The sequence below is a fragment of the Amblyomma americanum genome, chromosome 1, assembly GCF_052857255.1.
Source record: "Amblyomma americanum isolate KBUSLIRL-KWMA chromosome 1, ASM5285725v1, whole genome shotgun sequence".
Classification (NCBI taxonomy): Eukaryota; Metazoa; Arthropoda; class Arachnida; order Ixodida; family Ixodidae; genus Amblyomma; species Amblyomma americanum.
Genome location: NC_135497.1, coordinates 400,834,879 through 400,857,189, shown reverse-complemented (window position 1 = coordinate 400,857,189; position 22,311 = coordinate 400,834,879). Strand labels below are relative to the sequence as shown.

At 44.7% G+C, this 22,311-nt stretch overlaps 1 protein-coding gene across 3 annotated transcripts in view; it reads right to left on the bottom strand.

Moving 5' to 3' along the window:
- Nucleotides 1-4,759: 4,759 nt before the first annotated feature.
- The window catches only part of LOC144115746 (mortality factor 4-like protein 1), a 69,475-nt gene continuing 51,923 nt past the window's right edge, over nucleotides 4,760-22,311 (bottom strand). For 2 of the 3 annotated variants that reach the window (XM_077650237.1, XM_077650238.1), the window contains exons 8-12: nucleotides 11,439-11,530; nucleotides 11,193-11,292; nucleotides 9,381-9,450; nucleotides 6,215-6,299; nucleotides 4,760-5,456 (exon numbers count right to left, since the gene is read on the bottom strand). In XM_077650237.1, coding sequence (XP_077506363.1) covers nucleotides 5,372-5,456; nucleotides 6,215-6,299; nucleotides 9,381-9,450; nucleotides 11,193-11,292; nucleotides 11,439-11,530 — 432 coding nt within the window. In that variant the 3' untranslated portion in view covers nucleotides 4,760-5,371. Of the gene's footprint in view, nucleotides 5,457-6,214; nucleotides 6,300-9,380; nucleotides 10,113-11,192; nucleotides 11,293-11,438; nucleotides 11,531-22,311 lie in introns of those variants that run through there. The other variant, XR_013311527.1, reaches the window with a different exon arrangement.

The window sequence follows — 22,311 nt, the reverse complement described above, 5'->3', positions numbered from 1 at the left end:
GGAGAAGTGCGAATTACCGTCACGAGAGGCACTTTGGGAACTCTGCAGTCGAGAAAGACGAAAGAAAAGTTTTTTTCCGATAAACCTCAAAGAAAGGAAGACAATGAGAAGGGTGCAAAAGTGGCCAAAACGCAGAAAGAAAAAGTCGCGTTTGAGGCTAGGAGGCCGCTCACTTGCTACAGATGCAATGAGCTGGGTCACATAGCATTGAACTGTCAAAAAGAAAAGGTTGCGCTCCTGTATGTCAGTAACTGCGCTGAAAACATGAAGCTGTTGCAACCTCACACGCATAGCCTGGTAGTGAACGGGAATATTTCCTGAGCCCGAAGGCTCGGACGCGGTATTTGAAGGAGCTCGGGTTTGCGGGTTTGATAGGGCCCCTGCCCCACGACAGCATGTATATATGCAAAAGTATTCCTTCCCACTTTGCATTATAAGAGCACATCTGCTGATGCACATATATTTCCTGTAGAAAGCACTGTCAATTTATTTCAGCGTATTGTAGGCTATAGCCCCATACAACTCAAGGAGAAACCCACAAATCCTCTCAAATGAGTCCACCCCCCCCTTCGCCAGTGGCATCAACTGATTCTCATGAACTTGAAGATGATCCCCTTGGAAATTCTAGCATGACATTGTAGGGTACGGCAGATGTAACAGGATTCACCACTGCTGGCTTTATGACTTCATGGAAACCGTGGCTCTATAGTATGTCCACCCATGCATCAATTGTGCATTTATGTTGAGCTGCTCGTGATCCAAACAGAGCGAATAAATTGGCTTCTGTGGGCAGTGTTACATACTCAAGAAACACGATCTCTCTCATGTGCGCGCTACCACACACCAGCGCTCTGATGTTCACTTTAGTCTGGTGTGCACACTAGACCACACCAGCCCAACCTGGTGGGCACATCACAACACACTAACACACAGGGATGTGTACACCAGCACACAACAAAGTAAAGCTCGGACGCTCAGCTTACAATATGCACAATTATGCCTTCAGGCGTCAAATGATCTGAACCATAGTCTCAACAAAGACTGCTTCTGCTGCTGCCTGCACCTTGCTGCCACTTTGTTACTAGCACCTTGGCTGGAGGACAAAGCGGGAAAATCAGCACTTATTTCAGGGGCAATAGGAACCAAGATGAAAATGTACAGCGCAAATAAAGACGAAGACGCAAGGAACACATATGAACGCAACAGCGCTGTGTGTTCTATGTGTATTCCTTGTGTCCTCGTCTATATTTGCGCTGTACATTTTCATTATGAATCACCAACATGCCCAGGGTGCCATCTTAGTGTATAGGAACCAAATTTTTTTGTTTGCGCTTCCTGTACCAAGAGTCACAAGGAATTAGGATGTCCTTCTCTACCCACCACACTGGCTCAGTGGTTACAGCGCTGAGCCGGTCAGTAGAAATAAAGGATAGCAGGCAGAATGGAAAAATGAAATAAAAGAGGTGGGGGACAGTAAAAAAGGGTAAGGAGAGTGCGATGTCAGTGCAGGTTAATCTATTGTAGTGTGGATGACAAGAACATAAAATTGGAAGGAGTGAAAGTGACAGTAAGGAAGAAGTGCCATAATGGAGGGCTCCGGAATAATTTTGACCACCTCGGTATCTTTAAAGCGCATGTAACTTGCTTTTAAGCACGAATTATGATTTTATGGGGCTTAGCATCCCACAGCGACTTGGGCTATAAGGGACGCCTTAGTGGAGAGCTCCAGATAATTTCAACCAACTGGAGTTCTTTTACGTGCACTGTCAACGCACAGTACAGTGGCCTCTATAATTTCACCTGCATTGAAATGCAACCACCGCAGTCGGGATCAAACCCGCATCTTTCGGGTCAGCAGCCGATCACTGTAAACACTGAGTCATTGCGGCAGCTTCTCCCAAAACGATATTGATATTGGGACCATTTGCCAATATCCTTCAAATAATTATTGTGCTCTGTGAAAGCAAATAAACCATATAGGATATGTGCCCTGGCACGTTACCCGCCCACTCAGGTGAGGACACAAGTATTTCCCCTTTGAGGCAATATCTGTGCGTTCTAAGAAATCGCGAAGAAAAACATACAGTGTGTCCCTGATAGATCCCCGTGATGTTTATTGTGGACATGAAAGGGATCTCTCTGTGTCGCCGTGCAGGCGGCCATAAAGGTATGCATGCAACATCCTCGTTAACATTTTTGTAATTCACAGAAACATCTGATCGCCCATATGGGATATCCGTGGGATGCAGCTTAGGTCACTGGGCCCTAAAAAACATACCCAGAAAACACCGTACCGCCCCAGGTGCGCCCAGAAAGGATGGAATGTCCCAGTTTCAGTACAACAATTATCGAACATTTCCAGGCCGTAGAGGCAGGATACAGAATCACATGCAAAAGGGCAGTGCGCCCACTGAAGGCCTAGAAGCGTTTTTTCGAGAAACAAAAACAAATCATAGCATTTTGGTTCCAGAAAGGTAAGTGGGAGAACGTTTTGGGACCAATGCTTTTCAACAAAACATACAAATTCACTCCTCGCTCTTTTCTCTCTCCTTTGCGCCAAATAGCTACAGGGAGAGAAGGTTTTGCTCTTGCACTCGCCGTTTTGAGAGATTAAACAGTTTTGTTCAAACAGCCGAAGGAAGCGCAGTTCACCCAGCATCTATCTTGCGTGCCGTCCGCTCCATGCTGCAGGCAGGCAGGCAGGCAGGCGACTGCAGACTGCCTTTTCATCGCACCGCTGGGAGTGGCGGTCACTAACGTGCCCGTCTTCTATAGTGTTTCCAACTTCAGCACGGTTCGGCGGTCCCTGCAGGTATTTCCAAATACCAGCAGTCCTCGTTGCGCCACTGTCTAGCAGAGGCGCAGTAATGGCCTCCCGTCGCTCGCCCGGATTCCTCGCTGGAGGGAAGCCATCTTGCGAACACGTATTCGCGCAGCCCCTAGCCGCTCGCGCGCAAGCCCCAGGGCGCGGCAGTTCTTGCTCTCATCATTGGGCTGTCGTGAACTTCGTAGCTACGGATTGATTGCAGCTTTCCCGAGCACCTCGGCGTGCCCACATAATTCTTTTTGGAACTGGTGCAGCGGCGCGCGATGGTCAGGGCAGGTTTGACTCCCAGAACCGTCGGCTTAATGCAGCAGGTTGCCCGACGAGACTGCTATCCAGTGTCGCAGAAGGGATTCTGCAAGCACTTTGTGGCAGAAAATATGACACAACCACATCAGAATAAACGAAGCCGTGCGCGGTCATTCCTTGCATTAATGGCATTTCCCACAGTCTCAAAAAGTTAGGAGCAAGAGCTGGTGTAAAAATGCTCATGTCAGCACCCAACAAATTAAGAAGCCTGTGCGCCAAAGTCAATAGCGAGCAAAGAAAAAATCAGTGCAAGAAAAATACCGGAAAAACATGTGAAATGTGTGAAAATCGGGGTTCATGAAACACCTCTGTCATGTACGGACGTACCTACATTGGTCAAACAGGGCGCTGCTTGAGTAAACGGCTTCGAGAGCAAAAAAGATCCCTAATGGACGCCATCAGAAGTGAATTACAAAACATTGCAGAGAGCATGAATGCGCTCCGCAGCTTATCAACACAATGGTCATCCCGTCATATTTTGATCGACGGACCAGGGAGATTGAAAAACCCTTCAACATCCGACCAAAGAGCGACATATGCGTCTGCATACCTTCAATAGCGCTTCGTGACAGAGAAATTGATTATCTGCGTGCGATGTCTTAATATTTCACCACGTGTACATCTTATGCGTTTTTCATGCTTCTTTCTTTTCCTTCTTATACGAGCGAGATGTATATATTCGACGAACGTGCATTAAAAATCTCGTTGTTATTCAGCGTCGTGTCCCGCCTCTCTCTTTGTCTCGTGTTGCGCTGCTCCCGTCACAAGATGATGCACCAATCAGCACAAATTTTCACCTTGTTAAAGCACATTTAATGTAAACTGGTAAGTCCGAATGGCCTAGCCAGCAAGCATTTACGCAAGTGGACAGATGTATTACACCACCTGTAACGTCAGCATGTGCCTGAAATTTGGCACATATGTGCGCTTAGATGCCTGATGTCTGCATGAAAAAGGAGAAATAATTTTATTTAGTCAAAGCCGACAAATCTAGAATCAACCTTTTGGGGCTGTCCCTGGGACGCACAACTTTTTGGACGCGGCTAGTTGTGGGGACATTTTTTGGATGTCTTCGGGAAAAATGAGCGCCTCCTTGGGACATTCCAAATGTCCTGATGGGATATTTCTGGGAGAATTTGAGGAGGTTTCGTGTTTGGATATTTACTTCCTGTTATGAACATCTGTTCTTTCTCTTTGGCTCTCACTATCAACCGGTATTCAGGGTTCAAAGGAAGACTTCTTCCCAAACCAGCTCATACGGATGGCTGTTGTGCAGAAGCTTTTTTTATAAATGCGCTTGTTGACAAACCATATCTGAATATGATGTGGGCATAAGACTTGACCATATCGAAATAGTGCACGCGTAATGGCGACAATATACTATAATCGGATACAAATAACGCCAAATTCCTCTGATAGGAGGCCGTGGCTAAATCCAATGTTTTAGAAGTCATGACTGAGCAGTGAGTAATCCCCTGTCGCTTTGGCACAACAATGGATTTACCAGGACGTCATAAAAATCGGTTGATGCCACTGGCTGGAGGGCCTACATTGAGGAGCGCTTGCTGCTTTGCCCTTGAGTTGTATCCTGCATTAGTGAAAAGACCACAAAGTATACATCTGAGAACATGTTTATTTACAGTAAACACATGAACGCCGATCTAATAGCAGCTATTCACAGCTGCTTCACAGGGTACTTCTGTAAGCTTCTTCTGTAACAATTCAGACTTAGGTACTGCCTTAAAATATTGCACAGAAAATTAATCTGTAAATTAAAATAGATTTTATAGTGAAAAGAACAAGAAGAAAGACCAACGGGATATATATGTTTTTATGCTGAACATGTGCACAAGCACGTAATGACAGTCAGTGCAGCTGCTTTACGATTTGATTCTGAAGAATAACTTCTGAAGAGCATAAATAACAAGCACCATAGCTTCTATGCTGGTATCTGAGCAGTTCCCGCACTTCACATGTATACACCTACTAGAAAACAAATAAAATTGCTGTTACATGGCAACCAAATTATTATCCTAATATGTTAATTGAAGTGAAGCAGTTTTTTCTGTCTGCAAATAGTATTCGCCTTGCAATGAGGAGCATGAGGATAAGTTACCGAAGTTATGCAACTGCCATCATACAGCCTGTGATTCCTTTACTGCAGCTTTGAAGGAATGCAGCAAGGAAGATGGAAATGCAGTGAGAAATGAGAGATCTCTGACAGTGCCGGATTCAAATTCACAAGGCTCTTCGGATATATTCCCGAGTCGCTGTGCTGTAGTCATCGAACGTAAACAACTGATGGGAGTTCCTAGCCAAGTATCTGGAAGAAAAATAACAGTTTGGGTCATTTTAATTTTTGCACCTCAAGCGGAGAAGCAGAAATGTAGCTAAGTTTCACTGAATTCTTAACAATATATATCCATGCAAAATTTGAACCCTCATGAGCAGCAACATATCGCAGCTTACGACTAAGCGCGAAAAAAGGCAGCACTTTCACATTTCGCCTACGGTAACAGTTGACCCATCTAAACAATGCTAGACTATTACAGTTCACTCAGCAACAAAACTGGCATGGCTTTAAAGGCATGAACTTAACATATGGACGGCAGTAGATGCCATTGCAGTGCACAGAACAGACTCGCAGTGCACCTAAGTATGATGTGTGACAATTTCAGTAGGCACGAGTGCCAGCATTGATGTCATGCCAGAAGAATTGAACGTTCCATAATTCTTTCTGCTGATTTTAACCAGAAAAACTGGGAAGTACCATTTGCTGGAAAAGTTTATTTCCCACCCCGCCACTGAAATGAACGGCGCGGTGAAAAAATAAACTTTTGCAACAGACGGTACAGATTCAGCAGGAAACTAGTAAACACCAACCCTCCTACAGGCTGTATCTAAAATGTATTTCCCCTTCCACTCAGCAGCTGTACCTTAATGCATCTGCGCAATAAACAAACCTCATAATTAAACAAGGACTGTTTGCGCCAGGACACCCACCAGACACTATCTTACATCCCGATTTCCACTGAGTTTTGGTAGTTCTAAAGAGTGTAGATAACTTGATTAATTACTCACTGGAGGAAGTCTTCAACTTCAGCCAGCAAATTCTCAACGCTTGCTTTCTCCAATGGTACGGTCTTAAGCATGCTGTCGAGCCTCACTGAAAGGAGAGGAACATCTTTGTGGTCACCTCAAACAATTGCTGAATACTGTATCATAGAGTTCCCAGTAATCAGCGAATCTTTCCTCTACATGGCTCTTTCATTCCTGCTATGGCTCTCCCTGGGCAACTGGCAGCAATTACCTGCCAAAAAGCAGACATTTTGCAGCACTAACTACCCAGTGACTGCACATCAATTGCAGATGATGAAAGGCATTGTGAACAAAAATGAGAGCTGCCTTCATTTTTCTTTTTATGCTCTATAGGTGCTACACATGTACATTAAAAGACGGTGCTTGCACTATTGAAAGTGTAACTCTGATCGCGTGGGGGAAAAGCATGCCGTATACTAACTTGGTTGCTGGTGCATTACAAGCAGTGTTCTTTATTTAATTGTTGAAATCATGAAATATGGCAGCATCACATATGGAAAGCAGTGGATGCAAGGATGGGTCATTTTCTTTACTCTTAAGCCATGGTAACTTTTATCAGTGTTGCTCCTAATATAGATGTATGTCGAAGCTTTATAGCAGCCCTGAAAGAAAGATAAGATGCTGCTTTCACAGCCACATTTAAGTCCATGCTACCTGATAACATCTTATTTTTGAGACTCAGCATTTCACCATTTCAGCCATGGTGCATCTGGCAACAGCAAGGACTTTAAAAAACCATAGGTGCATGTCAAGAGCCTTAGCTTGTAAGATAAGAACATGAAATATGGGAGGCATGCCGAAAGTTTGTTTTCACAAAGTCATGCTTATTCAATACTCCATAGCAATGCTTGAAGACAAAGCACAAGCACTGGAACTGCACTCAAGCCACCACAAAAGAGAACCACCAGGCAGATTCTTGCAAAGCTGTAGTGCATCTGCTCTTCGCAAAAGGCATGGACAGTGTCGTAGGCAAATAGCGCATTCCTTACACTCACCTCTGTTGATGAGAATAGCGCACGACTAGGGGTTGAACGTTTTGGTTTTAATTTCTCGAAACCTTTGCTGATTTTTGGGGGGTACTTCAGAATGCAAGTTTATGGATTTTTCGAGAAATATTATTTTCAACACATGAATTACTGTCTTTTTTCGAAGATTTGATGTGGAAATCCAGTGTGGGCAAAAGTCACTTAGAGTACACCTCTGCAGTTTTGTCAGCATAAACAGTTCATTTGCCAGTAATTAAATTCATTTACCAGTAATTTTGAACTTAGTTGTGTGCGTGTAGAAGGAATTGCTTTGATCCTTAAACAAGCAATGAAACTTTATTGAGACAGGCAGCAGACAAAAAACGCACGTGGAAGAACTAGGCTGACAAGTTTTCTTCGACGACAGCGACGAAACTGCGGTTCAATCGTCGCAGTAGCTTCAACAACGATACTTTTCATGACGACCATGCACGGTTTCGTGTCAGTATACTAAATGCCACTGATAATCCAACTTAGCCAACTAATTGCTCTAAGCGGGTGATGATGACAGGGAAGAAACTGCTTATAGCTAGGAGGCGGCAAGAAGGTACTGCTTCCCGATCTGCAGAGGCATGTAAGCAAACAGAAAAGTGCCTCAAATCTCACAGCTGCGTGACTTATCCAACAATACCACCATCTCATCATGTCCCTAGCTTCCTCCCTTAGTTAATTTACAACTTCGAATGAGTGTAACTCGTACTTAACAGCCACCTAGCTATGCCTTGCATGCTAAGATTAGTGACCTTTTATGGTTAAAACCAAATTTTAAAAAAATACTGACCTTTTCCAGTTAAAACCTAATTTCAAAAACTAAATACAGCGTACTCCTGTTTTTTCCACTTTACACTGAAAAGTGCAACCCCTATGTACAACTCATGAATGCGTGTACAGTACCCCAAGCAGCACATCTGAGGCCTTGTTAGCCGTCTATACCCCTATGTTGCACTGCATGGCTGCCATGGTAGCATCTTTGCTACAGTTAACCAGGCAGCTGCAGGGTTTGAGGTGGAGTGGTGGCCCACCCTTGTCAGCTATGACGATAACCTATGTGATGTAAATCTACGCCTTCACATGCCTCCTCTCTACTCCTCCTGAAGACAGCCTAATTACTTTGGTAAAGGTGGTATAGGTCGTAAGAAGTGAACTGAGCTAACCAATACGCGCTTCACCAGGGCAAAACTACGGCATGGTAATTTACACGAAATCAACAGTTCAACAAATTTAGATTAAGCTCGCATGTTGTATGGGCAACTAATTACTAAGCTGACGTGTATGCTAGCGAATCAGGCAAGATTTGAAGCAAGCCTGGTTGGGTTAACTAACCTGAAAGCATCAAGTCGACTCGCTAGACTCTTTCAACAATCAGCATTTAACCTCCATCATGCTTGGAGTAAGCTTAGCAGCAGCTGAGAGCTGAAACAAGATCCAGCTTGCTCTTTGTGTCTTAGAAACTCCAGCAGTGCACTGCATTCTTGAACATCTTGTTTGCGGGCTCACATTTCCTTCATTGCCCCAGGGTACCGTCCAGCTCATGACTGGCCGAACTCACTAGCTCTTGTAAATGCAGAGACATTGAGTCAAAAAGCTTTGTTTGGTTTGACACCTAACTTGATGTGCTTCAGTTGGTTTTAAACAAATGGCTTTATTGTAAACCAATAGAGATGAATACCACAGCTCCCCAAGTGCAAACACTGCGCAGAGCAATGGTGCTGCACACCGATCATTTCATGGGCACCAAGCAAACAGCTGCTGCCACGACAGTCTTTAGAATACAGGCGAAAGGCAGTGATAGAGTTTTAATTTTCAATTTTTGTTCGCAACCTAAAAGCATGAGTCATAGAGTGCTGTATATAAGAAGGGCATAGCAGTCAAAGTGTGCACAGCACAAGCACAGAATGTTGGTTCACTAGCAAATAGCATAACATTAATTCAAGAATTAAACTCTCCTAGAACCGTGAAGCCATGAAACAGATTTTCGCACTGCAGAGTAAATTATTAAACACATTCTGCAATTATCTTCACAGTAGAGCAATCATGTCACCTGTCTTAACAGCTGTAGAAACATCTCTTATAATACTGAACACGAGCATAAAGAGTAAACAAAAATAAACTTTGCACCTTACCAAACAGCCTCAGCAGGTGAATGGAACCATATATTTGTGACATAGGTGTGCCTCTTCTCTCCTCCAGTATCTATGTACGAGAAAGTATGAGAATTTAGAGTACAGGACATTTTCTCCGCATTAACTATTAGGGGCCTACAACACATTTTGAACAATTTAAATGAACTTGCCTAGTTTATCAGATCACAGCGTCATGAACACGTACGCTAATTACAACTTCATACGAAGCAGAAAACACATAATCGCTATCAAAAGCTGGTTTGCTCTTTTCTTCAACTTTTTTAACGAATCCCATCTTCAAAAATTGCAAATTGTTGGTTTTTATGTTCCGAGTTGACACAGTGAAGGACGCTGTAGTGAAATACTGCAGAATAACTTAGACCACCTGGGGTTCTTTGACATGCGCTGGCAGCATACAGCACATGGGTATTTTTTATATTTCACCTCCATCGAAATACAGCTGTCACTGCCGGGATAAAATCTGTGACCTTACGCTTAGCAGGTGAACACCACAGACACTATGCTACTGTTGCAAATTTTACACCATCTTCATATAATGTGCTTGTCTCTATTGGCTTTTAACAACTACTTCTGAGATATCATCAGGGGTCTCACACAAACAGCATGCCTTAAGTACAGTGAAGTAGAATCTAAAAGAACGCGAAGATAAACTGCGGTCGTGCAGCGTCGGGAGTCCAGCCAGTCACATGCGATACCACTGGACGTGGCTGCCTTGCAAGAAAAAGGTAAAAAAAACGAGAGACGTTTCACTGGGTGGGACCAAAGGACAGTACATAGATTTAAGCATGCTAGGAATCATGTGGAAAAGGAACGTGTTAGAAGAACAAACACCAGTTTCTCTTGCAATTCCTTCAATTCCTGCTAAGCATCCTCATCATCCATCATTAGATACCCTTTTATGCCCCGAGGCAATACACATCGCTGAAAAAACACCGATTCCTAACTAATCCCCTCCTGCGAAATGCATGAAAAAATTCTTGCTGGAGGAGACCAGTGAAGGTTTTCAACACCAAATAGCATGCCAAACATATTTTTGAAACACCTTCAGGGCATCTTTAAATACATCCTATACAAAAGCATCTGCATGTCAGGCACAGCATCACTCTTGTTCATTATCATCATCAGCCTCACTAAACCCACTGCAGGTCAAAGGGTTCGCCCATATCTATCCAATTAACCCGGTCGTGTGCCAGCTACAGCCACATTATCCTCGCACAGTTCTTAATCTTATCCACCCACCTAACCTTCTGTCACCCTCTGCTACACTTGCCTTCTCTTTGAATCCAGTCCGTTATGTTTAAGAGCCATCCGTTCTATTGCCTTAGCATTACATGCCCTGCCCAAGCAGATTTCATCTTCTTGATTTCAGGTAGGATTAACACTACGCCTATCACTTTCCCTTCCCCAGATTGCTGCGTTGTCCTCAGTTTAAGATGAACCCTTTTTGTTAGCCTCCACGTTTTTGGCCCATAGCCGAGTGCTGGTAAGATACAGCCATTATATACTATTCTCCTGAGGGATACTGGTAAACTGCCATTGATGATCCTGGAGAACTTCCCAAGTAAGCCCCACCACATTCTTATTCTTCTAGTTATTTCACTCTCGTGATCCGGATCTGCAGTCACTACTGCCCTAAGTAGACATACAGCTACTGAAAGCCCCAGCATCATGCTTACCCTAAAAGATATGTTACAATGTGCCACAACAAAATACCACATTGCAATTCTTGTTTAGTTCCTTGTTCTCTAGTATTCGCAATGGCACAAAGGTTTTCAAAAAGTGCGGACTTACATCAGCATATTGTGGTCTCTCAAATTTATACAACAGTTGGCTTCCTAGCATCACATTGAAATACTTCTTGAAGCCATTTGTCACTTCAGTAATCCTCGCCCTGCATGAAAACAGTCTGCTGTAGATTTGCAGTCAGCTGCTTCACGTTCACAAGAAATCACATAAAATGGCAAATAAGCATTTCAACAGCTATGCAAGAGAAAAGACATCCAAGAATTACAATGCACATCATGTAATGCTACTCACTGGTGAGAAGAAGTGTTTGGCTGTGACGTCTTTTCTGTCACATAATCAGCCAGGATCTGGTCAACAGTGACACTGCAAGGAACCTGAACAAGCTGCACACAAATACAATTACATTGTTTTTCTATTTCATTCGTTATAAAATATCATCTCAGAACAGTGCCAGGGCCCATTTACTGAATTGGTTTTATTCTGCTTATATATAAAACGAAGTGAAAGTGTCACATTTGTCACTAGCCCTCTCCAGGCTGCTATTGTCACAGCAAGGTGCACGGTGTCGTACAATGAAGCAAGAGCCACTAACTTCTTAACAAATTTACTACGCATCAGACAACCAAAAAATTAGAGGTGCATCTTTTTCAGGCTATCATATCTACAAAAACGTTTTCCTGCAAAATATTGGTGTTTTCAAGATTACATTTTGATTTCGCACAATTCAGTAAAGCCTGAGAAGACACCAGTATGGTTGCGATGGAAATGCATGGTCAGAAGAAACAATGCATTAAATCCTCCTCAGACTAAAGCTGATTTTGTTAGAGGACTTTCAGACTTGTAGAGTGGTGCTCCTTGGACATATTTTAGCAGAGAGATGATAATGATACTATAGCATGAGTGCACTTCAAATGCACACTTGAGCTAATGCGATATTCTGCTGCATTATGTGAAAAATTAGTTATCATTACTTGATAGAAAGAAAAGTTTGCTTTCCAACACATGGGCTTCCATGAGACAAGTATGGTGGTGCACTATTGAAAAAGAACTAACTTCCAGTCTAATAAATGTATATTACCATGTGTAATATGCGATGCCTATCTGGAATTAAGACTCCAGAAATGTCTTGAGTTTCACACCTTTCTGAAACATGGTAAGTTGACACTAAAACTTTGAAACATAATTTAGAAATAATGATTTACTTCCTGTTTACATGGTGACAGTGGATAGAAAAATCTTGAAAGACAAAATGAAGTCAAGTGTCTCACTTGAACTCACATACAAAAGCAGTCAATGTAATGATGACTTTTTTTGAAGGACTACCTTGCATGACTCCAAGTATTCTATGAATTAACTATGCTCACTGAAGGTTTCATTTCAAGTGTCTATGTAAATTTTCTGTGACTTGAATTTGGACTGTTCAACAAGGTTTCCCTTTACACTCCTTCCCATTAAAATATCCTGCTTTGACATAGTATTTCCAGAGGAACAATACATATTTGGAATATCAGTAGAGTTTGAACTGGCCAAAGTCAAGATTAAACCCATCAAAAATTTTCATAACAGTAACTTCGTGGTACACATATAAGATCTATAGGGGCCACAGTGTCACTTGTGTTTTTTAAAAAGTGCCTAAATGTTTTTTTGCATTACTGGGCACATCATGAGTGATCCCAAATAAAAGCAAAGAAGTCTCCAGTATCCCTTCATGGCACCTGCTGTCCACAAAATCAGGACTATGTCTTTCTAAAATGAAATGAGACCTATGAGAGCTACATAGGACACTACAACAGCAAAACAGGAAGTTGTTCAAGATTTTCTTACACAATGTTCTGTCGAAAATACTCAGAGTTGTAATTTCAAGAACCTTAGACTCAATGCCCGAGACCACCTTGTGCGTGGAATTGACAAGCTTTGGGCCTGGCTGTTACAAGAAAAATATTGCATTCAAACAAGGCCACTGAGCACTGCAAAACCACAAGAGTTTGCTGCAGGCCAAAAGAGAGCTGGAAGAAAGTTGGAACCGAACTAAATGTCGCATAGAAAATGTAAACACACCAGGAATGTGGAAAAGATGCATTGGCTTATCTGCCATTACAAATTTACTCTACCTTAGGGGATTCCCCTAAACATATGACGAACACTATTCCCACTTCGAGTTATTGACCAATTCGCTCTCGCCCTACCATAAGCTGATATCCCGATTAGTTCACTTTGTAGAGCGACTGCTCCGGTGTAGCGGTGGTCCCTGGTTTGAACCCCTGAGCAGGACGAATTTTGCTTTAAGTGCGAACGTTCTGAGAATGCTCTATAGCTTTCCTTTGTAGCCGTATGGCAGCGCTTGGGTTTATGCCAATGAGTAATTACTGCCTTATTACAAATTTACTCCACTTTGGGGCATTTCCGTAAACATTTTACCAACACGAGCTTTGCGGTTGATCGAAATTTGTGATTTATAGTGATCACCTCTCCTCACAGTTCACTTTTTGGTTTCTCGTATTGCATGAATAAACTGTGTGCAAGGTACGTCTGCTCAATACAAATGCAATATCAAATCACTTCAATAAAACTTTCCTTATGTGAGCACGACTTTTATTATCCTATGATCACCTTTGCTAGGCGTGTACAGGACATGTCGTACAGGACAGGCAGTGTCATGAGTGACGTGTACAGGATCTGTCCGCAGAGCGTGTCAGCACAAAAATGACAATTCGAAACAAGAAATTCGCCAGCATTGCAGTTCAAACCAAGGCCCTCTGTGCGCAAGGTGGCACGCAACGCATACACCGCGAAGGGTCGTTGGTTCAAGCATGTTAGAGGGGCCAAAGTAAACGCGTTGTCTGTACGACGGTAAAGTGTTTTAGGGATGTGTACTGATGTGAAGCAATGATGTCTTGTAAAAAGTTGCTGATGTCGTCCAAGGGCTATGTAATAACTGTCACATGACAACAATGACATGCAAAAAGCTGCTGATGTCATCCCAGAGCCACGTAATAAGTGTCACCTTAAAACAGTGACTTGAAAAAAAAGCTGCTAGCGTTTAAACGCAAATGTTTTCGCTTTTCTTCAATGCAGCAGACTGCAGTGCTCTCCAATTTTTTTACTTCAGTAATCCATTTTTATTGGCATTCATGTCTCAGATTACAGTTTGCTAACTTCCTGCAACCTGTGCAGGAAATGTATCCTTTCTTGATTTCCTTGTGCCAAGCTTGCACAGCACACATCTTTCTAACTGCCACTTATTCTGATGAGGCTCACAACCCAGCAAAATTTATATGATGTGCCCTTAAGTTGTGGCTCTCGTTACATTGCGTATGATGTCACCGACTAATGATGTAACTGAATTTCTAAAGAGAAATGCTGGTAGTACGTTTAATGAACTGGTGTAGATGATGCTCTTCTCAATGTTCTCATTTATTATTTTTTCTACAGCCATACAAATAGCACCACACTTAGCAGTAAAGATTTTACAGATTGAGGAAGCCTCACTGTCTTTTCCCAGTCATTTCACTCTGCTTCACTTCCAACGTAACGCACTGTTCTTGAACCGTCTTTATAAAACTCTGCGTAGTTGTCACAATATTGCGAGAGCGTTACGAAGCTTGTGCCACAGCCATCATCGTCGTTGCCTGCAAGCAAAAAGGCGCAAAAATATCTCCACAGAAGCAAGCCAAGTGGACTACCTAGGTCCTGTGACCTTGTGGCATCAACATGCCTAATGTGGCAGGTGGTAGTTCAATTAATGATGGGTCACAAGAGGTCGCTCGGTAAAAGCAGCCTAGGTCTCACAAGCAACACCAGTGGCAGCACCTGCCATCCCCGCGCAGTGGTGCAGCGGTTAACGCTGTACCACTGCCCCAGGAGTGATATGACTGCTCCCAGGGACCTATGAATGCGAAGTAGAGAGTGTGGGGACCCTGCCCTGCAGCCCCCTGAGTTCGCTTTCCCGCGAGGCACCGTGCAGCGGCGGTCTCACCTCGAGGCTGAGCGCATTCCCTTGTGAGTTACATTAACTGGCAAGTGAGGGCACCAGCATCGCTGCGCGGGGACTGCCAAAGCCCGCGCGCGGGAGAGGGGGCTTGGGCTGGGATCGTCGGTCACTCGCGGCTCCGCTCTTGGCCGGCGGGGCGAGGAAGCGACGGGGAGACAGGCTCCCGTACTCGCCCCGTCCGGCCTTCGGAGTATATATCCCTTGCCCTAGCGCGGGCGAAAATTCGCTCGGAACCTTGCTGGTGAGTCGGACGTCCTCAATTCATTAGCGTACCTTGTTGCTAGCTGGCGTTATTGTTTCTGTAGCAATAAATGCCTGTTTGTGTCAGCCAATGTGTCGTTCCTTTGTTCCCCCAGAGCAAGGCCCGCCATGGTCGGCGAGCGCTCGGTAGCGTACGCGATCACGGGGCGGGGTCCGGGCGGCTTTGAACCGTGTCAGCCGCGATTGAGTGGGGAGAACGTACTTATCTCCCCAATTCAACCCATCTGGCAGCCCAACGTGGGGCCTGCTCTTGGAACATTGGACGACTGTCGGTTCGGTTCGAGGAACGCTCTTTGTCTGGACCTGACAAGTGCTAGGCCTAGAGTGAATTTTGATCGCTAGGACCTGCGGCATGCTATCTTGAGTGCAAGGTGTATTGCGCTGCAGCATGTTTGAAATTTTCGACATGCTAAGCACATTTTTTTCCCTGGAGATTCTTCGCGAGAATCACTTGGTCCGCATCGAGGGAGCGCGAGGCCTAGCGCCCGTGGAGTCGCCTAGCTCGAGGCGAGTGAGTACGGAAGCCGCGTGAGTGGTCCGAGTTACTGTATATATTTTCAATACTGTCTCTTTTACGACTCTGGGAGTCGCGGCTCCGGGAGCCGGGTGGCCTGAGGCCACGGGTGCCGCTACGAGCTCGCTGGTATTGCAGCTCGGCACCGGGCGCTCCGACACCGTCCGATACGGTGGGCGCCGACCGCTCAGAAGCTGCTTTGTGCAGTGAGCGGGGTAGGACCACCCCACAAAGTTGACGTCTCCTCCCGGCTGCGCGCACATAACCCGTTTCGGGTCTTTGTTGTGGTCACGGTCGTTTTCGGAGTGGTAGTTAGGCCTGACGCTTTTCGGAGCTGCCTGCACCACGTTAAAAGAGACACGACCACCGGACCGTGTCGTTGAGAGGGGGCGCACTTTGCTGCCCACCCGTTTTTTTGTAACCTCGCACGAACTGAGCAGTCTCGTACAACTCAAGAAAGGGCTTCGTTCACTCGAACTTTGCGTTTGCACAGCCGCCGACACCTTTTGCTAGCGAGTTAGGCATTGTGCCACGAGGCCCTGGCAGATGCCGTTTCCCCTCCCGTGACCTAGGTTAAGGGCACGCCGAGAGCGTTTCAGCAATTTTGCAGATCCGGTGGAGCCACCCAGGCTTGCTGACCGGTGCACATCGTCTCGCTGCCACCTTCTGCGACGGAGCGGCCTGTATCCTGTTCGCCGCATCCATCCGGGGCAGCTGTGGCGAGACCAGTCAGCAGTCACCTCCGGCTGCTGCTGCCCTGGCGACTACTGCAGGATCCTGGCCTGAAGTTTTCCCACCGGCCTTCGATTCGCGGGCCTGCGGACACGGTGGTCCGCGGGCCATACGAGTCGTCCCAGCGGAGACCTTCACGCCGCCTTCGGAATACCGTGGAAGTCTGCGTGGACGCTGTCGGCGTGACCTCCGCTGCAAGACGTGCCTCAAGGACATGAAGACCAGGAGACTCCTCCATAGCATGTACCTTCAGGCGCGTGGGTCTATTTAAGGTTGGGGGTATGGGGGGCCTGCCCTGCAGCCCCCTGAGCTTGCTTTCCCGCGAGGCACCGTGCAGCGGCGGTCTCACCTCGAGGCTGAGCGCATTCCCTTGTAAGTTACATTAACTGGCAAGAGAGGGCGCCAGCATCGCTGCGCGGAGACTGCCAAAGCCCGCGCGCGGGAGGGGGGCGTCGGCTGGGATCGTCGGCCCGAGCGGACGCGTCGCTCGCGGCTCCGCTCTTGGCCGGCGGGGCGAGGAAGCGACGGTGAGACAGGCTCCCGTACTCGTCCCGTCCGGCCTTCGGAGTATATATCCCCTGCCCTAGCGCGGGCGAACATTCGCTCGGAACCTTGCTGGTGAGCCGGACGTCCTCGATTAATTAGTGTACCTTGTTGCTAGCTGGCGTTATTGTTTCTGTAGCAATAAATGCCTGTTTGTGTCAGCCAATGTGTCGTTCCTTTGTTCCCCCAGAGCAAGGCCCGCCGTGGTCGGCGAGCGCTCGGTAGCGTACGCGATCACAGGGTGGGGTCCGGGCGGCTTTGAACCGTGTCAGCCGCGATTGAGTGGAGAGAACGTACTTATCTCCCCAATTCAACCCCACAAGAGGCACCAATTTAACATGCGCGGAGATTAACCTATTGACGCTATTGCATCATACCCTTAATGGGCCACAAAAATGCGTGTTTTAGCTTGGCTTTAAAATGGTTGCACTGTGTAGAGTACAGGACACCAAGCGTTCAAGCCGCGTACGAGACCATACATTTTGAAAAATTCCCGCTTCCACACCTCACTGCTGCGCGCGTTGCCGGGCTTTCTCATTAAACCTGGCATACGACATCATGCCGTGGAAGTTACGTCACCCGCCGGGGGTTATCATTGATTTACCGCGCCAAATTCTTTCAGACGTCATGCAGCTGCCACAGCCGCAGCCACTCCGCGCGCGCCGGCAGCGGGCAGATGCAGAAAAGGGGCAGAATGAGTGGGGCCGGCGAAGGAGCAGCGAGGTTTTCGCGTGCTAAAATTGCGAGGAAAAGGCGCGAAGACAGGGAAGCCCAAATTTTGGCTGCATATAGCTCGCTTTCTACAAAACGCAATAAAATATTTATTGCTGGAAGATAGTTGTGAAGCAGCGTCTTTTAACATCCCAGGCATGCTGCAACTTTATTGAGAGCCCTTTTCTGGGGCCCTTTGGGGCAGAGCTTAGTGTCTCCTCCAATTTTTTTTTCTCTAGTGTGAGACATTCTTGTAGATATGTTCTGGTGAGGTTTGTTTCTTATAAAACTATATAAGAATGATGCCACACACTGCGGGACAACTATACCATGGAGGAAGTGGGTGACCTTGTGCAATATCAAATAATGTGTTCAGTATGCGAAAACTGTGGATGCGGTCTTCAAACCGCCACAGCAGTAGCCTTGTCACTCGGAATTTATTAGTTTTTATTGTTCCAGAAGCGCACATTGTGATAAGTGAATGACAAAGCTGTTTTGCAGGTGATCGTATTCGTATCCTAAGAAAATATGTGTATGCAAGTGCTGTTTTTTTATCTTCAATGAACGATTTTGGATTTGGTAGTTTTAATGTTCAGAAGCGACTCAGACTATGAGGGACGTCACAGTGGAGGCTTCTAGACTAATTTAGACCACCTGGGGTTCTTTAACGTGAGCTTCTATCAAAATACCGCCCCGCAGCGGGAATCGAACTTGCGACCTTGGGATCAGCAGATGAACACCAATACCACTGAGCCACTGCAGCTAGTCTTGAAAGAAGGCTCATTTGCCTCACATAAAGGCTTGCTATGGGGACGTTCCGCCTGCTCCACACGAAAGGCGCAGACCCAGATTATGTACTGGATTGAATCGTTTCAAATATGATCGCCTCACTGGCCATAGACTACACGTCAATAATCTAAACAAGAACATACCAGAGTGGGATAAATGTGCAGTAGGCATGCCCTGTCACTATCCCCCATGTTCGTGACATTTGAGGATGTTGAGGGCTCGGTTGGCTTTAATGAATAGGTTTTTAAGAGAGAGAGAAAAGCAAAATTTTTACCAAAAATCAATCCTAAAAATTTGTGATCTTCTTTTTCTGGTAGTGCATGTTCATTCCGATAGAGGGTTGATACAGTTTGTAAATGTTGTATAAGAAAAACAAGAGCCACTGAATTTGTGTTGAAAACATGAACCCATTTCTGTCTACCCATGTCACTCATTTATATAGTCAACTGTACTTGTCTTCTGCTGGGTGAGATGATGGATGATATGCGTGCTACCTAGAGGTCGTCTACATAAACTGAATACATAATGGGCTTGGAAATTGTTTTGGCTATTGAGTTCATTTTCGCTACAAAAAGCATAGTGCTTAGAATACACCTTGTGGTAGACCACTGCACTGCATGACGTTTTTTGAAAGGGTTGAGCCTAGAAGGCATCAAATGAGCGGTTGGATTGAACGTCACTCAAACAGTTCAGCATCCTGCCACACATGCCTAGGCGTCCCATTCTGTACCACCAGGTCGTGTCGTATGCCCCCGTCAGATTGAATAAGACTGCGAGAAGTGTCATTTATATATTACCACTTCTCGGACAGTATATTTAAGGCAGACTAGATGGTCGGTCCTTGGGCATGCTTCTTTAAAACCACACTGATGAGTGTCAATAAGTTGAAGGGTTTGAAGAACAAAGGATGATGGGATATCCAGAACACTTTCAGAGATTTCGAGAGACAACTTGTAAGGACTATGAGCATATAGCTATAGGAGGGTTCGGTGGCTTTCCGGATTTCACGAATGGAACCAAAATCACTTTTTTGCAAACCTCAGTTAGTTTATTTATTGCCCATATTTTACTTTTAAAATTTTAAAAGTGCCTCTACAGCTGCTTCGGAGAGATGGGCCAGCATTTACTAAAGCATTTCATTGGGGCCTTGCGAACGCCATTTACGAGAAAACATTACTCTATGAATTTCTTGAAGTGCAAATAATTTATTCTAAGGTTCATTAATGTTGCCACTTGTAGGAAGTTAGATCTTGGATCTGTTCCTGTACTTTATAAAGGATCCTATGTAGTGCAAGAAACTAGAAACTCTAGAGATATGTTCCCCTATTGAGTGTGTCTGTTCCTCTACACTAGTTTGCATACAAGGGGTTGTCATGAGAGCGATTGTTAAAAGGTAGTAGTTGCCACGAAGTTTATGAACCTGCTCAAAAAATTTTTTCTGATTTGATTGAGCTAATTATGGGTGATGAATAACTTTAGCTCTTCCCTTTGTAAAGCTTAGAAGGTTCTCATGTACCAGGTATTTACAAAACACACCTCAGGTCAATTTTGTTGATTCTTTTTTTGCTACCTTGCATTCTCATGTCCACCGCACTTTGTGGCTCTGTCACATTGCTACTGATGAGTGATGAATAGCTAAGAACACAGCAGCTGTGACATAGGTCGTGAACATTCCACTAAGTTTGTCAACGGTATGATTCTCTGAAAATATTTTGCCCAGACTGGTTTTTGCTAGAAACAGTGCCCAGTCAGCTATGTGGAGCTTCCAGTAGCGTAGTTTGCTAGGGATGATTGATGGCGAGGATGATAAACTGATTAATACAGGCATGTGATCACATCCATGGTGTTTTTCAAGAACATTGCATATAAAAAAATGTAAAACCAGAAAGTGAACTAAAAGGAAAACCTATGCAGAATATTTTTCCTAAGCTCAAAGAGCAGTATGTGCATTTGCCAGTGTTGGCGGTAACGCGTTACAAGTAACGGCGTTACCGGTAAGGCGGTACTTTTTTCGGTAACTTAATAATGTACTCGTTACTATTTCTGAGCTATAACGGGTAACATACTTTCCTTAACATTTTGCGGTAATGTGAGGTGTCACGTTACTAGTTACTTTTTATTCCAATTGTCCGCCCCATCCGCCCCTTTTTTTAGAGAAAAAATGCTCAGGGCACCTGAAGTGATGTTGCAAGTAAACAAAACGTACAGGTGCTCTCGGCGACCTTTGTTGCGGCTCGCATGCATGCCAGAAAACAGCTGCTCTCGATGACGCAACCAACTAAAGGAAATCACCATAAAACACGAAACACGTGCACGAACACGCATTCACATACTTGCCTTCATCTACCTCCCCTTCCCGAACCACTCACACACACAACTCCCTGAAGAGCGGAGGCATGCTGAGCATTTTGGAGCCATTACATTTTTCATAATTACTGTAAGTTTGTTGATAGTTCAGCGATCATTTCTTTGTGAATTTAGAGTTGTTGATGAAGTGTCATTTTGTGTTTACAATATCACATTCATAAAATGACTTCACCATGTGCCACAGAGTTATAAGTTGGATGCGACTATAAAAAAACAGCAGTTCATTACACTTGGCCAGCGTCCGCTACATCCTATATTGCTCCGGTAGCCGAATGATAAGCATTTGGCTATATCACATAATTCACATATAAAAATTCTAAAGCTCACAATTATTTTTTTGTCATAAGCTTCTTGTTTAGGTAACGAGAAAAGTTTAAACAGCGGTCTACTTGTTGTCGTGGCCAGTATTCTCGTTAAATCAGGATATCGGCTACAAACGTTTTTTGGGCTAGAAGGTTTTGTCAAATATGAGCTTTCTAAAATTGTTATCGTGAGTTCTTGCAGCGGAGAGGCACTGAATAAAATTTATGGCCATGGAGTAGTAACAACAAAGTAACCTGCGGTACATTTTTCGGTAACGGTAAAGGTAACGGCAACGCGTCACCGTTTTGTAGCTAATGTAAGGCGGTAACACGTTCCTCTTTTTTAGCGCAACGAATAACGTATTTAGTTACTTTTTTCGATAACGCCTACAATACAGGCATTTGCTTGTATTGAGCAGGTAGACATTAATGCACAGGCTAAAATATAAAATATGATCCCTAGTGTCAGTTTGTTCCCTTCCCCAAAAACAGGAGGGGGAATTAAATCCTCCAACTACATGAAGCGTTACTGTCAGATGTGTCTTGAGATATTCAGAACACACTGCGATCGTATTAAAACTAAGAGAGACTGCAACAGCTTCATATTTGGCTTTAAGTCTGGTTTCGCAAGTTGAAACACCACTCTGAACTACAATACGAACGCCTCCAGGGGGCCTGTTAGCTTGCTCTATTTAAAAACATCTGTTACAACACTGTAGTTTTTGATAAGTCCAGAACCGTTCCAATGTATTAGGAAAACCGTTTTTGATGCCTTTTTAAGGTTAGGATAAGTAAAAACTTAGGTTCCTAGTTTCTTAGGGCTCGTTATTTTGGTTGCTTTTTTTTCTGCAAGCTCGGAAGAGCAGCGCCACTACTGCAGCACAGGCGAGCTGGCAGTTATGTCCATTACCTAACTTTGGGCGCTGATATTCTGTGGACAAGCCATGAGTGTAT